The 21,134-nt window shown below is 43.6% G+C and overlaps 1 protein-coding gene across 6 annotated transcripts in view; it reads right to left on the bottom strand.

The window, feature by feature from the left end:
* The window catches only part of abcc8 (ATP-binding cassette, sub-family C (CFTR/MRP), member 8), a 581,396-nt gene that overhangs the window by 239,260 nt on the left and 321,002 nt on the right, over positions 1 to 21,134 (bottom strand). For 5 of the 6 annotated variants that reach the window (XM_086007823.1, XM_086007824.1, XM_086007822.1 and 2 more), the window contains exons 6-7: positions 17,665 to 17,853; positions 12,397 to 12,561 (exon numbers count right to left, since the gene is read on the bottom strand). In XM_086007823.1, the coding sequence (XP_085863949.1) occupies positions 12,397 to 12,561; positions 17,665 to 17,853 (354 nt within the window). The remainder of the gene's footprint in view (positions 1 to 12,396; positions 12,562 to 17,664; positions 17,854 to 21,134) is intronic. The other variant, XM_086007827.1, reaches the window with a different exon arrangement.

Raw genomic sequence — 21,134 nt, 5'->3', positions numbered from 1 at the left:
AAACCTCTGCACGTCCTTTTTGCATTGTAGCTTTGGCATATTCTCAATGGCGGACACCTTTCTGGGATCTGGTCTGATGCCCTCACTGCTAAGGATATCTCCCACGAATGTCAGTTCTGTCACCCCGAGCTGGCATTTCTCTCTATTCAGCTTCAGGTTTGTTTTCCTTGTTGCTTCCAGCACTTTTTTCAGTCTCTCGTCATGCTCAGTTCTCGTGGTTCCCCATACTATGATGTCATCCATTGATGTATCAACTCCCTCCAGGTGCTCATAGATCATATGGATAGTTTTGTGATACACTTCAGGAGCTGAGGCAATGCCAAATGGTAACCTTAGGAATCTGTATCTGCCAAATGGACTGTTGAACGTGCACAGTCTTGAACTTGCCTCGTCCAGTTTCATCTGCCAAAATCCTGATGATGCATCTAACTTGCTGAAATACTTTGCATTTGCAAACTGTGACATGATTTCCTCACGTGTAGGAAGCTTGAAGTGCTCTCTCTTTATTGCTCTGTTTAGATCTCTTGGATCCAGGCAAATTCTGAGCTTTCCATTCTTTTTGTCCACAACAACGAGGGAACTCACCCACTCAGTTGGCTCATCTATCTTCTGAATCACGTTCAGGCTTTCCATCCTGTCCAACTCTGCCTTCAGTTGCTTTTGAAGAGCAAACGGAACCTTTCTGCATGGATGTATGACCGTTGGCATACTTTTATCTACTCTGATCGTGTGTTCTCCTGGAAGGCAGCCTAGACCCTGAAATAGGTCGTTGTACTCTTTCATGAGTTCATCATAGACTGTCTCTCCTTCGCTTTCCACAACGAGGACTCTCTTTACCAGGTTCAGTCTCTCACAGGCTTTTAAACCTAGTATGGCCTGCACATCCTTTGGCACCACGATTAACGCTAGCGTGTGCTCTCTGTCCTTGTGTGTCACTTTGACAATGCATCTTCCTTTCACTGGTATATCAGTACCTGAGTATCCTGTCACTTTCACTTTTATTCCATGTATCTTTGGTCTGGGTCTAATTTTCTTAAAATCAGTCTCTGATATCACATTAACTTGTGCTCCAGTATCCAATTTAAATGGAATGTGTATGTCATTCACTTTTAGTGTCAACATCCAGTCTCTTTTTTCTTCTTTGTTTTCAGACACTACATCCACATAGAACTCCTCTATCTCGCTTTCATCTACTGTATGGACCTTGCTTTGTTGCGCTTGTTTCTTACAGCAACGGGCATAATGGTTGTTTTTGTTGCAACTATTGCATGTTTTACCATATGCTGGACACTTTTTTGGTGTATGCTGTGTACCGCATCGACTACATGACTTTTGATTGCCCCTTTCATTTTTGTTCGCTGGCCACGCCTCTTTTTTCACATTGGCGCTCTTTTTGTTAAACGGTTTGTGTCCGTTCTTTCTCACTGCATCCACGTTGCAGCTACTGTCACTGAACAGCTCCTTTGCCTGCGACTTCACAGTCTCTGTAGCTCTACACAGTGCTATGGCTTTTCCCAGGTCTAGATTTTGCTCTCTTAGCAGTCTTTCCCTTAGACCATTATCTAGAATGCCACACACCAGTCTGTCTTTTATCAGCGAGTCTGTCAGTCCCCCAAATTCACACGTTTTGCTTCTGTTTCTCAGTTCAGTCACATACTGATCAATAGTCTCTCCCGTTTTCTGTACACACGTGAAAAATCTGTGCCTCTCAAACGTCACGTTACATTTAGGTATGCAGTAGGCCTCAAACTGTTCTATTATTTTATCCAGTTTCATTTTGTCTCCATCAGCAGCGAATGTGAAGTTATTATACACCTCCAGCGCTTCATCACCCACGACATGTAAGAACACTGACGCTTTCATTTTATCACTTTTCTCGTCAGCTCCGATTGCCGCTAAATACAACTCCAAACGTTGTTTGAACCTCCTCCAATTTTCAGCCACATTACCTGTCAACTGAAGCTTCGCCGGTGGGTGTAATCCTACCATTTTTCACTTCATTAGCTATTCTCCAATGGTAAGTAACGATGTTCTCTTTTGGCTTGCTAATATGTGGAGAGCTGATTTAACTTCAGATTTTTCCTCTTCATCTCTTTCAATCACTTCTGACACCATGTATCGATTTGTATTGTGGGCTCAATGACGACACATTCATGAAAGAGAAAGTCTTTTAATCTAAAGTTTGTTCAACTCACTTAACAGCATTACAGGAGACACCATCTTAGAGATCCATCTAAAATGAAACTAAAATGAAACTGCTTGTCTCTCACATGCCCTCTGCTGGTCAGGCATAAATAATCAATCAGGCAAATATGCTGGTAAGGCATAAATAATCAAACAGGCAAATACCATCACTATTTGCTGATATCATTACAGCGGGTACCTGCCCCGCACTGGGACCCACCGAAACCAGGCGGGAAGGGATTAGTGCCAATTAACTGCCTGTTAACAGGCAGTTTTTAGCCTAATCCCCATTTTGAGGGGTTTTGTGTGGGTTTCCTGAAAGCTCCAAACCACGCCAGGTTAGAGCAGCGGGCCGTCGGGTTGAATGAGTTGGAGGGGTCGCGATGTCGGCGCTCAGGTGAGTGATGGGTGCATGAGTGTAAAGGTAAGTGTGTTTGGTGTGTCTAAAGTGTGTAAAGAACTTTTACTTACCTTTACTTACCTTCACAGCCTTTCTTCCTATAGCTGTCCGGAGCGCAGCACTCAGCCGGAACTGAAAGCTGAACGGCTGCGATCTGTCAAAAGTGACAGCCTTCAGCTTTTAGTGCTGCTGAGATTTCTAAATGAGTCTGCGCAGAAGGACTCATCTTAGAAATCAGACTGTCAGTGTTTGACAGCTTCAAACAGCTGTAAAACACTGATATTTCATCTGTCAGAAATCTTGACAGATGAAATTTCAGTCTGTGACGTCACCTGTTGCCGGGTGGCCCTTAATTGGCCTGCTGAGCCTGCTGGGCGGGCTCAACAAGGTCAATCAAGGGAAAGTCGCGCGGATTGGCCGGACGTCGAAGTAGGCGGGTCAGAAACCTGAAAGGGGAAGTCCCGCCTTCTTCCCGACAGGTTCGACAAAATCGACCCCATTGTTTTCGGTCCCCGCCACGAACTCCATTCCCGAGCCACCGACTCCATCCCTCTCCCTAGCATCTGTCTGAGGTTGAAGCAGACTGTTCGCAACCTTGGTGTCATATTTGACCCTGAAATGAGCTTCCAACCACATATCCGTGGCATAACTAAGACCGCCTATTTCCAGCTCTGTAACATTGCCCATCTCTGTCCCTGCCTCAGCTCATCTGCTGCTGAAACCCTCATCCATGCCTTTGTTACCTCTAGACTTGACTAGTTCAATGCACTCCTGGCTGGCCTCCCACATTCTACCCTATGTAAACTTGAGGTCATCCAAAGCTCGGGTGCCCATGTCCCAACTCGCACCAAGTCCCGTTCACCCATCTCCCCTGTGCTCGCTGACCTACATTGGCTCCCGGTTAAGCAACACCAGGGAAATGGGCATTCCAGGGGAAACGGTCAGAAAAATCTTTCCGAAGGAGTTTGCAACTTATCTATGTCTCAGCCTAACTCGATACAAATGTTGCAAATACATCCAGTCTGGCTTTCTTACTGAAAGGCTGGAGAGAGGATATAACCACATTGAAACAAACAAATACTATGGCCTGGATTTTGTGGACAGCTGAGAATGAACGGTCCCAGTCGTTCATTACACTTACACTTGTCTGAAATCCATTTCGGTGCGGCTCTCTCAACTGAGGATCTGGGACCTGCTCCGCCATTCAATAAGAGCATGGCTGATCTTCTACCTCAACTCCATCTTCCGGCACTATCCCCATATCCCTTGATTCCCTTAATATTCAAAAATCTATCGATCTCTGTCTTGAATGTACTCCCCGACTGAGCATCCACAGTACTCTGGGGTAGAGAATTCCAAAGATTCACAACCCTCTGAGTGAAGAAATTTCTCCTCATCTCAGTCTTAAGTGGCCGACTCCTTATTCTGAGACTGTGATTCCTGGTTCTAGACTCCCCAGCCAGGGGAAACATCCTCCCAGCATCTATCCTGTCAAGCCCCTTAAGAATTTTATATGATTCAATGAGATCGCCTCTCATTCTTCTTTAGGGAATATAGGCCTTGTCTACTCAATCTCTCATCATAGGACAATCCCCCCCATCCCAGGAATCAGTCCAGTGAATCTTGTTGCACTCCCTCTAAGGCAAGTATATCCTTCCTTACGCAAGGAGACCAAAACTGTACACAGTACTCCAGTTGTAGTCTCACCAAGGCCCTATATAATTGCAGTGCCTATATTACTTTGCAGCCTTCTGACAACTTACTTTTCCACCTAGCTCTGTATCATCAGCAAACTTGGATACATTACACGCTGTCCATCTAAGCCATTGATATAGATTATAAATAGCTGAGGTCCAATCACTGATCTGTGTGGTACCCCACTAGTTACAGCCTGCCAACCCAAAAATGACCCGTTTATTCCTACTCTCTCTTTTCTATCCGTTAAGCAATCCTCAATCCATGCTAACATATTACCCCTATTCCCATGAGCCCTAACTTTGTGTAATAACCTCTTGTGTGGCACCTTATCGAATGCTTTCTGAAAATTCAAATCTACAGGTTCCCCCTTATCTACCCTGCTAGTTACAACCTCAAAAAGCTCTAACAGATTTGTCAAACACAATTTACCTTTCATAAATCCGTGTTGACTCTGCCCAATCATATTGGCCTGTAATTTCAAAAATCTATGCCCTTACCTGAAGGCTCCCGAGGTCCAGACACTTCCGATGCTGGGCCTCTCCACAGTCGAAATGCGCAGGGCCCACGTATCTCAGGGGTGCATGTGGTTCGCAAGCGTCCCTGGTATCACGTGGGCCAGGCCAGCCAATGAAAGAAGGGAATCTCCCTTCATACTTTTGACAGATAGACCTATCAAAAGTATGAATGGGGATCACTGAAAAAAGACACTGAAACATTAAATAAAATTTTTAAAAAACCATCACATTTTTTAAATGAGTTAAAATTATATTAATATTTTAAACAAAAATTTAATTTTTTGAAAAAAATAATTCAAGTTTTTTACTGGGCTAAAAATAAACTTACCTTTTTAAAAAGTATTTTAAAATTATAAATAAGTGGAAAAAAATTATTATTTTAAACTTTTTTAAACTCTTATACTGGTAAAAGCAGGCCTTACGCCTGCTTTTACCAGGCGTAAGATTTTTAAGTGATTTCTGCGGGCGGAGGTTCTGCAGAAAGTGGAACTCTCCGCCCGCAGAGGCCCTTCTCCAGGGCAGGTGTCCGATCGGTGAAGAGGCTTTGCATGCCTGAAACCAGCATTCCCGATGTCCCTACGGGTGTGTACACAGCTCGTACACACCCGTAGGCATCGGAAAATACGGGCCATTATGATTTTCTAAGTGCCCTGTTACCACGTCCCTAATAATAGGTTCTAGCATTTTCCCTACTACTGATGTCAGGCTAAAATATAAAATTGACCTTCACACCAGTGCACTCTGATAGTTTTGACTTATGCATCTTGTCTGCTTATATTTGCAATAATGTTAAAGGCACCAGAACTATTTGATTTGAGCACAGGTAATGCCTTCTGTAGTGCATTACATTTTCTGCACTTGCACTCAGGTTAACGGGCCCAGTGTTACTCATTCACAAATATAATTTTCCACAAACTTACTTTGTAAGTCATACATGATGATTTGTGTTGTGAATGCTGTTAAGTCTGTGTGTTATAGTGATAATTACTACACAGACTAAGAGAGTAAATTCAACAGGTCTTTACTGGTTGGAGGTCGGGGCTATATTGAATACAATATTAATACACAGTGCTTATATACCGGTGTGGTCACCATCGGTATTACGTATACAGCAGCCAGAGAAAGTAGTACGTCTCTTAAGGTGGAACAGGCTTAAGTTCTCTTAAGGTGGAACAGGTTACATACACCACAATCCTCCCTTTTTAGCTTAACAGTCATATCCCCATTTAACATAACATAATAACATATATACATATAATATAACTTCAGGTATAACAGTTCAAAGGTTCAGTCTCTCAGGAGGCTTTCTGATGCGGCTTGGATAACGCCTCTCAGTAGTCTCTGATTCTTGTTGTTGAGGTGCCTCCTCTATTTGGTTTCCAATGTATTGGGTGTCATCATCATCAAGTACATTCCCTGCCGAGGTAGATGCCTCAGGTTCATTAACGTCTTCCACAGTTGTCTCTGTCATAACCATGGGTTCGACCCTTGCTCTCGACTCTACCAGTTGATCCGCATGACGCCTTATCACATTATGACCAATATCTACTGTGTACATCAGAGGTCCTTGTCTGGCCCGAATTGTTCCGGACTGCCATTTTTCATTTCCATAGCCCCTTGCCAACACTGGTTGTCCTACGTCGAAAGTTCGAGTGGTCTTGTTGTTAATATGCCGAAACTGTTTGTTTTCCACTTCCCTCCGCACATTTGGTTTTAACAAGTCCAACTTGGACCGCAACCTCCTGTTCTAAAACATCATGGCAGGACTTTGGTTAGTCACTGCATGATCGGCGTTTCGATATGACATCAGGAACTTGTCGACCTTGTGTTGCAGCGGAATCTGATCATCGTTCATGGCCTTAATTGCCTTTTTGAATGTCTGGACAAATCTTTCAGCCAACCCGTTTGTCGCCGGATGATATGGGGCAGAGGTATAATGTTTTACTCCATTCTTCTTTAAGAATTGTCGGAATTCTTCCGATACAAACTGTGGTCCGTTGTCCGAACAGATCAGTTCTGGCAATCCTTTCCTTGCGAATATTGTTCTTAACACCGCAATTGCCTTTTCTGAAGTAGTGGTATTCATCTTGATGACTTCTGGCCATTTGGAATGTGCGTCCACCGCGATTAGGAACATGGAGTCCATGAATGGACCAGCAAAGTCAATGTGTACGCGTTGCCATGGGGCTGAAGGCCATTCCCATGGGTGTAGCGGTGCTATCGGAGGTGCATTTTGCACTTTTTGGCACCCAGCGCAGCTTTTCGTCAACTCCTCAATCTGTTGGTCAATACCCGGCCACCATAAATAAGCCCTAGCAAGACTTTTCATTTTAACTCCCCCCAGATGACCTTCATGCAGTTCGTTTAAAACTCTTTCCCTTAACTTGGGAGGAATAATCACTCTTGTCCTGTACATCAAGGTACCATGGCAGACGGACAGCTGGTCTCGCCTTGCCGAAAATGCCGGTAACAGAGGATCACCCCGTGTTGCCCATCCTTTCACTGTCACCTCGTAGACTCTGGACAGTGTCGGGTCGTTCCTGGTTTCTCTTTCAATACTTGCATTGGTGACTGGTAAACACTCGATGATGGTCGAATGAAATAACTCAACAGGGTCAACTTTCGTCGTGTCTTCTTCTTCAGGTAGTGGCAGGCGCGACAGCCCATCAGCATTGCCATGCTGTTTCGTACCTTTGAATTCTATTTGATATTGATGTGCCCCTAGGAAAAGAGACCATCTCTGGAGACGCTGCGCTGTCATCACCGAAACACCCTTCTTAGGGTTAAAAATGGATACCAACGGTTGATGGTCTGTCAGAAGTGTGAATTTTTGGCCCTGCAGGTAATGATTAAACTTCTTCACTCCCCATACAAGGCTAAGAGCCTCCCTATCGATCTGCGCATAGTTGCGCTCAGCGGAGGTCAATGATCTGGATGCAAACGCGACTGGCCTTTCCGTGCCATTTGGCAACTTGTGTGAGAGTACTGCCCCAATACCATATGGAGAAGCATCACAAGCCAACCGAATAGGCAGTGTCGGGTTGAAGTGAGCCAACACTTCCTCTGAGGTGATCAATTCTTTGCTTTTGCGAAATGCCTTCTGACAGTTTTCGCCCCATTCCCATGGTACCCCTTTCTGTAAAAGAGCGTTTAACGGGTGCAGTACCGTGGATAGATTTGGCAGAAATTTATGGTAATAGTTAATTAATTCTAGAAACGACCTCAACTGAGAGACATTCTCCGGAGCGGGAGCCTTTACAACTGCCTCAATCCTGTCAGGAGACTTATGAAGCCCCTCCCGGTCAATGACATGGCCACAGTACGAGAGCCGCTTCTGGAAGAACTCACATTTCTGCCGATTTACTCTAAGTCCATACTCTTTCAGTCTGTTGAGCACCAGTTCCAAGTTTGCGAGATGTTGTTCATCACCATCACCTGTGATCAGAATATCGTCCAGGTAACATTGTGTGCCTGGAATTCCCTGTAATACCTGCTCCATGGCCCTCTGCCAAATTGCTGGAGCCGATGCCACTCCAAAAACCAGCCTATTGTACCGGTACAACCCTCGATGCGTGTTGATCGTGAGGTATTGGCGTGACTCTTCCTCAACCTCCATCTGCAAGTACGTCTGCGCCAGGTCTATCTTGGTGAAGTGTTTGCCGCCAGACAATGAAGCGAAAATATCCTCAATCCGTGGAAGCGGATACGGCACCGTGTGAAGCACCGGATTAACGGTGATTTTGAAGTCTCCACAGATGCGAACCTTCCCTGGATCTCCTGGCTTGTTGCTCGCAGGACGTTTCATAACGGGAACAATGGGCGTAGCCCACTCACTCCAATCTACCTTAGACAGTACACCTGAACGTTCTAGTGCTTCCAGTTCCGCTTCAACAGTAGGTCGTATTGCATAGGGTACCGGTCTGGCTTTAAAAATTTTTGGTTGTGCATGTTCATCAATCTTGATGTTTGCCGTAATTCCTCTCAGTGTTCCCAGTCCCTGCTGGAACACCTCTTTAGCATCATCCAATATTCTGGACAATCGTTTAGGTTTGACATCTGTTTCCCCGGAATCTACCGTTAGTGCCTTCAAGGAGTGCCAGTCCATATTCATTTTCCTAATCCACTCCCGTCCTAGTAGTGGTGGACCTCCTTCAGGTAGCACATATAAGTCCATTACTTGGCTTTCTTCGCCCTTGTGGACCACTTCTACCTCTATTTTTCTGATGGGGTACACTCTTTGCCCCGTGTATGTTTTCAATATAATCTCCATATCCTGTAGGGGAATATGTTGGAATAACCTTCTGTAATCTTTCTTATTCATGACCGTCAATGCCGATCCAGTGTCCAATTCCATTTTTACTTGGACTCCTGCTATCTGAGGAGTGACCCAAATTGTCTGGAGATCTGCATCCTTACCAACATTGTGTACTCTTAAGCTATCCAGTTCATTACTGCTAGCGTCTGAATCTGACTTCTGTTCGGTCAAACTGTTCTTTGTCACCTTGTGTACCTTTGCGTATTTTCCTTGCGGTGACTTTTTGTTGCTGGTCTTCTTTCCTGACCGGCATACTTTAGCTATGTGGCCAAGCCTGCCACACGTTCTGCATTCTTGCTTTTTAAACCAACACTGGTTCTGATCGTGCGTTGTCTTTCCACAACGATAACATTTGACAGAACTCAAACCCAATTTGTTTGTACCGAGTTCCGGTGACCGTAGCTGCATTACTGCCGTGCCTCTCACTGCGGCTTCGTGTGCTGCTGCCATAGTGACCACCTTCTCAAGCGTCAGCTCATTCTCCTTGAGCAGTCGCCTTTGTGTATCCTGTTTAAATAAACCACACACAAATTTATCTCGTAGTGCCTCTGTCAGTCCCGTTCCAAACTGACAATATTTTGCTAGCTTACGTAATTCCATCAAATATTCAGCATTGCTTTCATTCTGCAGCTGCCTTCTGTCATAAAATTTAAATCGTTCCGCTAGCATCAGCGGCATGGGGTTTAGATGATTTTTCAGGACAGTAACAATCTCATCGAACGTCTTATCCGCCGGTTCATCTGGTGATAACAGGTGTTTCAATTGCCCGTATGTCTTCGCACCCATTAAATTTAATAATGTTAGTGCTTTATCTGCATCAGGAATTTTATTTGCCTTACAATAATTTTGTATGCGTTCTACATACATGGCCCAATCTTCAATGTCACTATCAAAGGTATTAATGTTCCCATGTTTAGGCATCGTTGCAATTTATTGTATTTTTATGTTATCCAAGATGGCGGCTTCCCGCTCTTTGTCGTCGTCCTCCGCCCACAAAATGGCGGTTTTCCCACGCTTGGCGGTCTTCAACCGTCCCCCGACGCTGTCTCCGCTTCACCGTGGCTCTCGCGCCTTCAGTTTCCCCAGACGCTGCGCCTTTTAGCCCGAATGCAGCCCTTATCTCCGGTCACGATCGATGTCCCCGCGCTGCGCCTCTCGCTCGAAAGCGGCCCGGCCCTTATCTCCGGTCGCGATCGATCTCACCGCCCTTATTCCTCCGCCTTCCCAGCCCCGTCTGTACAGCCAACGCGGTTGACTTTCTGTCGCGTCGCTGCCCGGCTTACCCACCACCGAGGTAGAAGAAGAAAGCTGACAGTCGCTGATGGAGGCTTCGAGGTTAGGATGTCTTCTGCACTCCGGTTTCTCGATGCCTGCCGCTCGACGTGTCTTCCAGTAGGGTGATGAGGGTGGAAACCTCTCTTCGACGTCCTGTCTGTGGGCGAAGCCGCCGTGGAAATAACTGCCGCAGGGTAAGAATTGGACTCGTCGCCACTGTTAAGTCTGTGTGTTATAGTGATAATTACTACACAGACTAAGAGAGTAAATTCAACAGGTCTTTACTGGTTGGAGGTCGGGACTGTATTGAATACAATATTAATACACAGTGCTTATATACCGGTGTGGTCACCACCGGTATTATGTATACAGCAGCCAGAGAAAGTAGTACATCTCTTAAGGTGGAACAGGCTTAAGTTCTCTTAAGGTGGAACAGGTTACATACACCACAAATGCCACTTGTATCTAGTGGCATGCTAGGGGATATTTTGGTTGTGCTATTTTTGGTTCAATTATACCTTCAAGCTTATAAATGCTGTAAAAGTCCAGATGAATAATTAAAAAGACAATTAAAATGCTTTGTTATAGCAGGGAGAACTCATGCGAAGAACCTTCCCCAATTGTTCCTATTGTACAATCAGAGGTTGAGATAATACTCTTAATAGAAGTTATACATCTGGTTTGCTCATTGGGTACTGTCTTCCAGTACGTTTTCTCCTTATATCTTGGCTATCAAAAGAAATGATTGACTTTGAAATGAACCCCTGTTATCCAATACAATCAGTTACTCCAATGTTTTGGTCTAGACAGAATAGCTCACATTACCTTTAAGGTTATTTTCTGCTGTTTGCTTTTCCCCGTACTACTCAGAATCCACAGCTAACACAATGCAAACATGCTGACCAACAACTTCAATACAGTTAGTGCAGAGCCAAAACATTGCCAATTCAAGAATAGCACTAACATAAATATATGTAGGTATAGGGACTTGGAAATTAATCTGTAGGTATACATAACTGTCCTTCAATTATACTGGAGGAAAAAAAAAGATAAGTGGACAAAAGCTTGAAAGGGAAACTCAAATGTTAAAGGAATAAGATTGGTCATGCATTTCTAGCAAGTCCGGGGGCATGCTGCCCAGAAAATGTAAATTTTTGCATCATAAATGATGCACCCTGCTTCATTTTCAACACTTTTGTACTTCACAACTAATTTTAAAAATAAGAGTGGCAATTGTATTTTCAACAGACCAACCCGACTATTATTTACCCAAACGTTACCTCAACAGTCTCTCTCTCTCGCATCTAATTCCTCACTACACCAATTCACAAATGCACTCCTTGTGGGGGTACCTTCACCGCATGGACTGCAGCGGTTCAAGAAGGCAGCTCACCACCATCTTCTCAAGGGCAATTAGGGACGGGCAATAAATGCTGGCCTTGCCAGCGATGCTCAGATCCCCTGAATGAATTTAAAAAATACCCTACCCCCTCCTACCCATTCCCAGCTTGAAATGTTATGCTTATTAATGATAATGAACAGAAAATCAGGACTGGGAGTGTGCAAATTTGTGATTTGCATTCCTGGCACATGCCAGCAGCAGGCACATTGGATTTATTATCCCTTAGTGTCAACTTGAGACTGCTTGTTGTTAGTTTTGGTGTTGTACGCTGCACATACTAGGTTTGGGTTACCAACATTTATTTCACAGTTACAGAAGGAAGAGAGAGAAAAATGTCATCCCATTGGAAATAGCTGGATTTAACTCCAGGTCCTGAGGAGAATGTATAATGTATAATTCAGCACACTATCCACTCACCATAATTTATATAATTTTCTATTGAAGTGAATACTCTGGGAATTTCATTTTAATGTATGTTATTGCAAGAATATTTGCTTGGAATTTCTCCTTCCTGGGAAGGAAAATTCCATTCTTTTCTAATGAGAAAGCAACCTAGTGGAAACTCCTCATGTTGGATCTGCTGGATGGAACGCACATACAAAAGTACCTGAATTGCTCCTCGTAAGTTGATTCCAGTTTCTATAGCAACGTAGTAAGATGCCTGAAGAAATGTCCTTTGCAGAAGAAGGGCAAGAAACAAAAGGACTGCGATAACATAAGCATTGGCCAAGAACTCCTGTGAGGAAATGAAGTAAACACCCAGCAATTTGACCTATAAAGACCAAACAGAGTCTGTAAGCAGTCAGCAGTAACGACTGCACTGTGCAACTTGCAAAATATAATTTCTTTAGAACATTCAGAAAACACTACCTGTTGAATGATTTAGCTCAGCAAAATTATCAGCAAGGCAGAAATAAAGATATGGATGTAAAGTTAATTAAAATGGTTTGTTTTTCAAACAGTGCTTCACTCCTAGCCCCAGACAGACCCTGCTTTAATCAATGCTTCACTTCTTGCTCAGATCAGACCCAACTTTAATCAATGCTTCACTCCTGGTCCCAGACGGACCCTTCTTTAATCAATGCTTCACTCCTGGTCCCAGACAGACCCTTCTTTAATCAATGCTTCACTTCTTGCTCAGATCAGACCCTTCTTTAATCAATGCTTCACTCCTGGTCCCAGAGAGACCCTTCTTTAATCAATGCTTCACTCCTTGTCCCAGACAGACCCAACTTTAATAAATGCTTCACTCCTGGTCCCAGACGGACCCTTCTTTAATCAATGCTTCACTCCTGGTCCCAGACAGACCCTTCTTTAATCAATGCTTCACTCCTGGTCCCAGACGGGCCCTTCTGTAAGCAATGCTTCACTCCTGGTCCCAGATGAACCCTTCTTTAATCAATGCTTCACTCCTGGCCCCAGACAGACCCTTCTTTAATCAATGCTTCACTCCTGGTCCCAGACAGACCCTTCTTTAATCAATGCTTCACTCCTGGTCCCAGACGGTCCCTTCTTTAATCAATACTTCACTCCTGGTCCCAGACAGACCCTTCTTTAATCAATGCTTCACTCCTGGTCCCAGACGGACCTTTCTTTAATCAATGCTTCGCTCCTGGTCCCAGACAGACCCTTCTTTAATCAATGCTTCGCTCCTGGTCCCAGACAGACCCTTCTTTAATCAATGCTTCACTCCTGGTCCCAGACAGACCCTTCTTTAATCAATGCTTCACTCCTGGTCCCAGACAGACCCTTCTGTAATCAATGCTTCACTCCTGGTCCCAGACAGACCCTTCTGTAATCAATGCTTCACTCCTGGCCCTGATCAGTGCTTCTTTTAATCACTAAGGTCAATCCTTGCCCCGGTCAATCTTGCTTTAATCACACCCATACTCTTGGCCCCGGTCAGATCATGTGTTAATCACTGCTTCATGTTTGGCCTTTCTCAGACCCTATGCTAACCACCAAATAGCTGCAACCCAGAGTTAGCGTTCAATTGTACTTATTAATTTTCAGTAACAAGAAGCTGTAAGGAAATTCTTAAACCCAATTTGAAAGCTGCAAATCATGCTATGCATTCAAAACATAAAAGCATTACAGGGAACATAATCTGTCTAGCTACTATGTCATAGGACTAACTCCCGTGACATTAATCTGAAGACTTTAACTTCAAAGAAAGTGCATATAACTTAACATTCAGAATAAAAAGTCATAGTACTGTAATGCCCTGATTCATTCTGTCATCATTAATGAGCTTGCCCAAAAATTGTCAGGCATAACTGAGGCATCTGTCCTCAGAATCCTTAGTGTGTAGATGAGTTAAATGTGAAACCCCTAGGACTTGATCCAGTTCAGACCAGACTGGAACCATGCTGAACTTAACATCAGACTTACCTTGTACCTTGAAATCTGACGTTTTAATATTACAGTATGAACACTTAATGTGTCCATATTAAAGACCTCTGTTCATTATTTTAATGGCGGTGGTAACCCATTGAGTAATGCCTTCACCGAAATAACAGACAAAATAATTTATTACACTGGAAGGGTATATTACACAGCTTGTGTTGAATTATTGTTAAGCATTTGTATCTTAACAGCAATTTTGTTCCGTAATGTTCGAATTGAACAAGACGTGAGCTATTGTAGGAACACATTAAACTAACTTAAGTTAAATGCTAAGTTAAGTTAAATGTTGAGTTTTTTTCTAATAAGCAGTATTACAGTCCCAATCACTGAAGTAATTAAAGTAAAATTATCCTTGTTTTAGACCAACTGCTGTTCTCAACAGGATGATGCTGTATTTAATGTAATCTATAATTCACTGTGTGCATTGTTTTGGGAAATGTTTGACAGATTGTGATTTATACTTTCAGCTTATAACATGGAACCTTCTATCTGCTCTGAGAATCCTGTTTCTATTTCACATAACAGTGACCTTATTTAGGCAGCATGATCATTACTGATGTCCACTGTGGAGCACAGTAACAAATTCCTTGGCACCAGTAATAAACATCGTGCCTGAACAAAATGATGCCGGCACTATTTTCTACCTATATGAACTTATTTTCACTTCTGTGCTATTTTAAAGCATTTCTACAGTGCTTGGTTTCAACCCTTTTGTGGTCTTTGAGTCACACTCTCTTATCTACATTGGGGTTGATGTGCAAGTTTGTAGCTGAATTGCCTCATTATGTGCTTATATTGATAAAAGTGATTTCTGAGGTAATCCTCTCTCTTGAAGACTGATTTTTCATGATGTTTCAAACATGTTGGCTGCGATTTTGCAAATGGATGTGGCTTGGGAGCGGGTCAGCTGGTTTCCAGGTTCCAGTCCCGTCCTCAACTGCATCCGGCCAACAGACGTGATTTTACGTCGATTGGCCTTTTTAAGCCCACCCTGCGGGCTTGTCGGCCAATTAAGAAGAAACCAGTCAGATGACGTCATATGATGACGCGTCATCTGCCGGTTTTCTTAAAGGGACCACGCACAATTTTTTTTGACAGCTCATTTCTCAGTGTTTGACAGGATTGAGGTGCTGCAAACGCGGACAATGACTGTTCACAGGTGAGCTCTTGCACCCAGGCTCTCCCTCCTTAAGCTAGAACAGATGGCAGCTGCAGGTGAGGTTACAGAAGCGATCTGTCACTGGTGAGAGAGGTTTTCCCAATAAGGTGGGACTAGACAGCCAATTCAAAACTTCTTACCTACAGAAAAGAGTAAATACATTAAAAATGATTTTCCCAACATTTCCTTACCTCTGACACTCACCAGTGCACCATTGGATCTTTCACACCACTTCTGCAGCTGTCATCAATGCAGAAACACTACAGCAGACTCACAACACGCCACACTTACCTGGCGTGGCGTCCGGACATTGGGGAACCCAAGACAGAAGCGGCAAAATTGAAAAAGAGCCTGTTAACAAGTATCAAATACCTGTTAACAGCCAGGTAAGTGGCTATAATCCTCTTCCCACCACTAGGTGTCGGGTCCATGTGCAAATCGGGGACCCGACACTTGGGAAGATTGATTAGAGGTGGGTTGACAGCGGGTTTCTTGCCTGCTGTCAATCTTTGCGATTTTGACAGCGGTCCCACCTCCAATCCTGCACTCTGAGGACCGGCAAAATTCCGACCGTTATCTTAGACTGCAGCCATGTTACTGGGTTGAAATGCTCTGAAGAAGTCAAATGATTTCCAAAAAATAAAATGACTTCCAAATATATGGAGAACCATCAGAATGTATGGAACTCCATTATATATCACATATACGGAAGAGAGAAGAATGGATAGGCAGGTGTAATTAATTGAGGAGTTAGTTGGCACCAGATTCTATCAGAGGATTTTCATTAGGGAAAAGAAGATTGAAAGGAGACATGATCCAGGTTTTTAAAATGCTGAGCGGAGTGGATGTTGTAGATCCAAATTATCCAACTTGGACTGTGAGCATTGAACTAGAAAGAGCAAGAATAAAATTAATATGTCACAAGCAAAAATGAGACTAGAAGGATTTTCTACCAACAGGGTGGTGGCTATGTGGAGTAGAGTCCCAGATAAATCTGTAAATGATGAAACAATTAGCATTTTATTTAAAGATCTGGATGAATATCTGGTTAGCAATGAAACTGGGAGTTATAAGAACACTGATATGTACCAGAGTTAATCAAATGCTATGGTTACTGGCGCTGCCCGGACCATAGAAATATTATTCCAAGGAAGGTAACCCAGCTCAGCTGTATTAAGCAGGATATGAGTTTAGAGGAGCACAGAGCCTCACAGCGCCAGGGACCCGGGTTCGAATCTGGCCTCGGGTGACTGTCTGTGTGGAGTTTGCACATTCTCCCCGTGTTTGCGTGGGTTTTCTCCGGGTGCTCCGGTTTCCTCCCACAGTCCAAAGATGTGCGGGTTAGGTTGATTGGCTATGATAAATTGACCCTTAGTGTTAGGGGGATTAAATACGTGGGGATAGAGTGGGATATGTAGGGGTTACGGGGATCGGGTGGGATATGTGTCGGTGCAGGCTCGATGGGCCGAAATGGCCTCTATCTGCACTGTGGGGTTTCTGTGTGATTCTGTGTGTGTAATAATCCTCATTCTAAACAAATTGGAAGAACAGCATTCTCAACAGAAACTGTGGAACACTCAATCTATTCCATTTGTGAACAAGACCATGAGTGACAGATCTTATGTGAATTATCAGGTCTCCACTCAAGGAACACATTGACCCAAAATTTGCGGTCAGCGGTGAAGCAAAGGCATTTGCCGCTGGCTCCAAAGAAAGATGCCCACAGAAATCTCGCGATCTCTGTGGAGAGAAGTTTGCCTTTTTCGACGCATAAGTGATTTCAGTACAGTGTAGTGGGGATTCCCTAGCGCAATCTGCTGTGGCGTCAACAAGCTGTCTAAGCGGCCAATCACATTGCAGAATTCTCAGACAGGGCACCAGGAAATGAGAACCTGCTTTTATCCGGACTTTTCAAAAATGTTACAGAGAGCAAAACAAAGATTGGGGCTCTCACATGGGGATAAAAGAGAACTAGGAGGGAAGAACATATAGGGGGAAGGGTGGGGGCCAAAGCGCAGCCAGTGTCGGAGCAGTGAATAACTGATTGCAACTTCAGGATTTCCGTGTTCAGATGCACATGCGCTGCATCCTGAAGTTGCGGTCAATTTCGAAGGGGTAATAACAGCGAAGGCTGTTAGTTCGCCATCATTACCCACCGCAAATTCCAGTCCATTTAGTATCACATGCTCATTTGCTGAATATTATTCATAAATGAATGGAATTCACCACATGAGTTTTATGAAACAGATTTTCCATTAACCTAGACTTGTGCTAGACCTGTGTTTTGCAATAGCAATAACATTGCTGTACCTGTGGACGGAAGGTTTTGTTTTCATCGCTCAGGTGATGTACAATCCCAGAGATGCAGAGTGGCCCCGCGAACCCCAGCAAGTCTGCCAGAATGCGAAATGTACTGCTGAGAACGATGGGACGACCAAATGCCTGCCGTAGCACATGCCAGATCAGCTTTGAGTCCTGAGGGCTGACAGTAGTCTTTTTCTGCAACAGAAAGAAAAACAAACATGTTTTGATGTGTGTTTTACACAAATATAGCTGCACAACCGACTACCAGACTTATGGTCATACCACCCTACTACACTGTAATGAGGAACAAAAACCAGAAGTATCCTGCTTGCCAATTTCAATTCCTATTTAATCTTTTAAAATTTGAAATAACATTTACTCTTTAAAAAAAAAATAGATTCACATAAACAAAATTAGTACTATCATCATAACAATATAAGGATGCTATATAGGAAAAGAATTGCAACAAATCAATGTATCTAGTGATACCTCATTTTGCAATATTGCAATATTGATAAAAGACATAATTACATCAGTAGAAAGAAAAGATTTCAGTAAGGATGATCAGACAGTGGAAACACTATTTGAATAGAATTAAGGAACAGTAAAGGATGCAAAACTCTGCTGGGAGTTGTATACAGCCCTCCTGATAATCGTGATGTAGTGGGGAGATATACAAGTACAGAGAAGCACATAGCAAAAACAATGCCGTTATAATGGGAGATTTTAATGTTCACACAGCCTGGGAGAAGCAGAATAACTCTTGCAGTAAAGACAATGAATTCCTAGCTAACAGAAGCTATTATAAATATATTAAGAAAAAGAGAGTGGTAAAGGGATATTTTGGCCCATTAAAGACAGATGCAGGTGAGATTATATGAACAATAAGGACATGGTAGATTTGTTAAATTAATACTTTGTACATGTTTTCACAGTAGAGGAAGAGGATAAAATACCAACCGTCAAAGAGAATTGACAAATAAGTCAAGGGGGGTGAGTGGGGGGCTGGAGCTTAGAGAATTCAATAGAGGAGTTGTGCTGTTTTTTCCAGCACAATTAGCCCAAAATCGGCCAGACCAGTGCAAGAGACCACGGAATTTTAAGCACAAATTACATTCAGCGCAAATCGAGTTTCTATGATCTTTTGCGCTACTTTAGAAAGCATTGCGTGAGAAGCTAGCTCCACCCACAAAACTGACCTCACCTTCAGATCGAATTAATCACCATTGTGAGTTTCCAGAAATTGTGCCTGTTTGCAGGCTTCACAGAATCACAGAAACCCCACAATGCAGATAGAGGCCATTTCGGCCCATCGAGCCTGCACCGACACATATCCCACCCTGATCCCTGTAACCCCTACACATATCCCACCCTATCCCTGTAACCCCACGTATTTAATCCCCCTAACACTAAGGGTCAATTTATCATAGCCAATCAACCTAACCCACACATCTTTGGACTGTGGGAGGAAACCAGAGCACCCGGAGAAAACCCACGCAAACACGGGGAGAATGTGCAAACTCCACACAGACAGTTGCCCGAGGCTGGATTCGAACCCGGGTCTCTGGCGCTGTGAGGCAACAGTGCTAACCACTATGCCACAGTGCTGCTTTAGAAGAGGATCTAAAAATTAAGCTGTGTTTTTTTAGGCGCAAGGACCATAATAGGCACCTTTTTAAATTTACTAAGAAAATGACTAATGTACACCAAAATAACTAGCAAGTGATTTTGTGTAGTATTTTAAAGTCATTGTCAGTTATTTAAAATTGGGTTACTCACTGGACTAGATACTCTGATTAAAATGCTTATTTTTTGTGATAAACCCATTATCAGCTGCATTAATAAAACTGCACCAAGTTACCGCTCTTAAATATATCAGGGAATATATTTTAAAGCAATTTAAAAAAATTACGTTCCAAAATGCTGCCTGATTGCACTGGTTCACAGTAGATTTTACGTCTGCTGTTTTGCAAATGAGTTTTTGTGGAAAATTGAGAAAAAATGTTTTCTCAAAACTAGCGCAATTGTGGGCGCAATTTGCTCCTGGATCGCGAAGGTCCCCAAAGCAGAAACTCTACCCCATCAATTTTTAAATGGTAATGGAGAAAATAACGGGATTTCAGATATACAAATGTCCAGGAAGTAATGGTTACCACCTCAGAGTATTCACAGAAAGAGGTGAGAAATTTGCAGGTGCATTAGTCAGAATTTTCTAAAGCACCTCTAGATTCATGAAATATGGGGGGAACATTTTGGGAGGTCAGCGGGCATGTTTGGTGGCGGGTCGGGTGGGAAAAACATTTTTTGACAACGGGTCGGGACCCCCGCTGTCAACCTGCCGCCACGCGCCTTTCCCAGATGTTGAGTCTGTCAGCACTGAACAGACCCGACACGCAGCGGCGGGGGAGGCAATTCAGGTCATTATGACCTTGTTAACAGCTAATTAAGAAGTATTTGGCATTCAACTTTATATTTTATGAGGTTGCTTGGGGATCACGTCAGGTAAGGAGGTCAGGAGTGGTATGACCATGGAATCACCTTATTACTTGACAGCTACAAATGTGCTATAAAAGCTCCCATCTCACAGCTGTTCACTTTCCAAGCTCAGAAGCTGTTGCTTACTGCAGTTGGAAGACAGATTGAGCTTTATGCAGGTTGCAAGTATTTGGAGTAACATAGAAACATAGAAGATAGGAGCAGGAGTAGGCCATTCGGCCCCTCGAGCCTGCTCCGCCACTTAATGAGATCATGGCTGATCATCCAAATTCAGTACCCTGTCCCTGCTTTCTCCCCATAACCCCTGATCCCTCCAGCCTTAAGAAATATATCTAACTCCTTCTTGAATATATTTAATGAATTGGCCTCAACTGCCTTTTGTGGTAGAGAATTCCACAGGTTCACCACTCTCTGGGTGAAGAAATTCTTCCTCATCTCTGTCCTAAATGGCTTACCCCTTATCTTTAGACTGTGACCCCTGGTTCTGGACTCCCCCGCCATCGGGAACATCCTTTCTGCATCTAGTCTGTCTAGTCCTGTTAGAATTTTATAAGTTTCAATGAGATCCCCTCTCATTCTTCTAAACTCTAGCAAATATAAGCCCAATCGACCCAATCTCTCCTCATATGTCATTCCTGCCATCCCAAGTATCAGTCTGGTGAATCTTGGCTGCACTCTCTCCATGGCAAGAACATCCTTCCTCAGATAAGGCGACCAAAACTGTACACAATACTCAAGGTGTGGTCTCACCAAGGCCCTGTACAACTGCAGAAAGACATCCTTGCTCCTGTACTCGAATCCTCTCGCTATGAAGGCCAACATACCATTTGCCTTCTTAACCGCCTGCTGCACCTGCATGCTTACCTTCAGCGACTGGTGCACAAGGACACCTAGGTCTCGTTGCACTTCCCCTTCTCCCAATCTATTGCTGTTCAGATAATAATCCGCCTTCCTGTTTTTGCCACCAAAGTGGATAACCT

The sequence above is a fragment of the Somniosus microcephalus genome, chromosome 15 (genome assembly GCF_052327205.1).
Source record: "Somniosus microcephalus isolate GS21.2 chromosome 15, FLI_Smic_1.0, whole genome shotgun sequence".
NCBI classification, from domain to species: domain Eukaryota; kingdom Metazoa; phylum Chordata; class Chondrichthyes; order Squaliformes; family Somniosidae; genus Somniosus; species Somniosus microcephalus.
The sequence above is the reverse complement of the archived record's forward strand: the minus strand, read 5'-3'. Positions and strand labels throughout refer to the sequence as shown.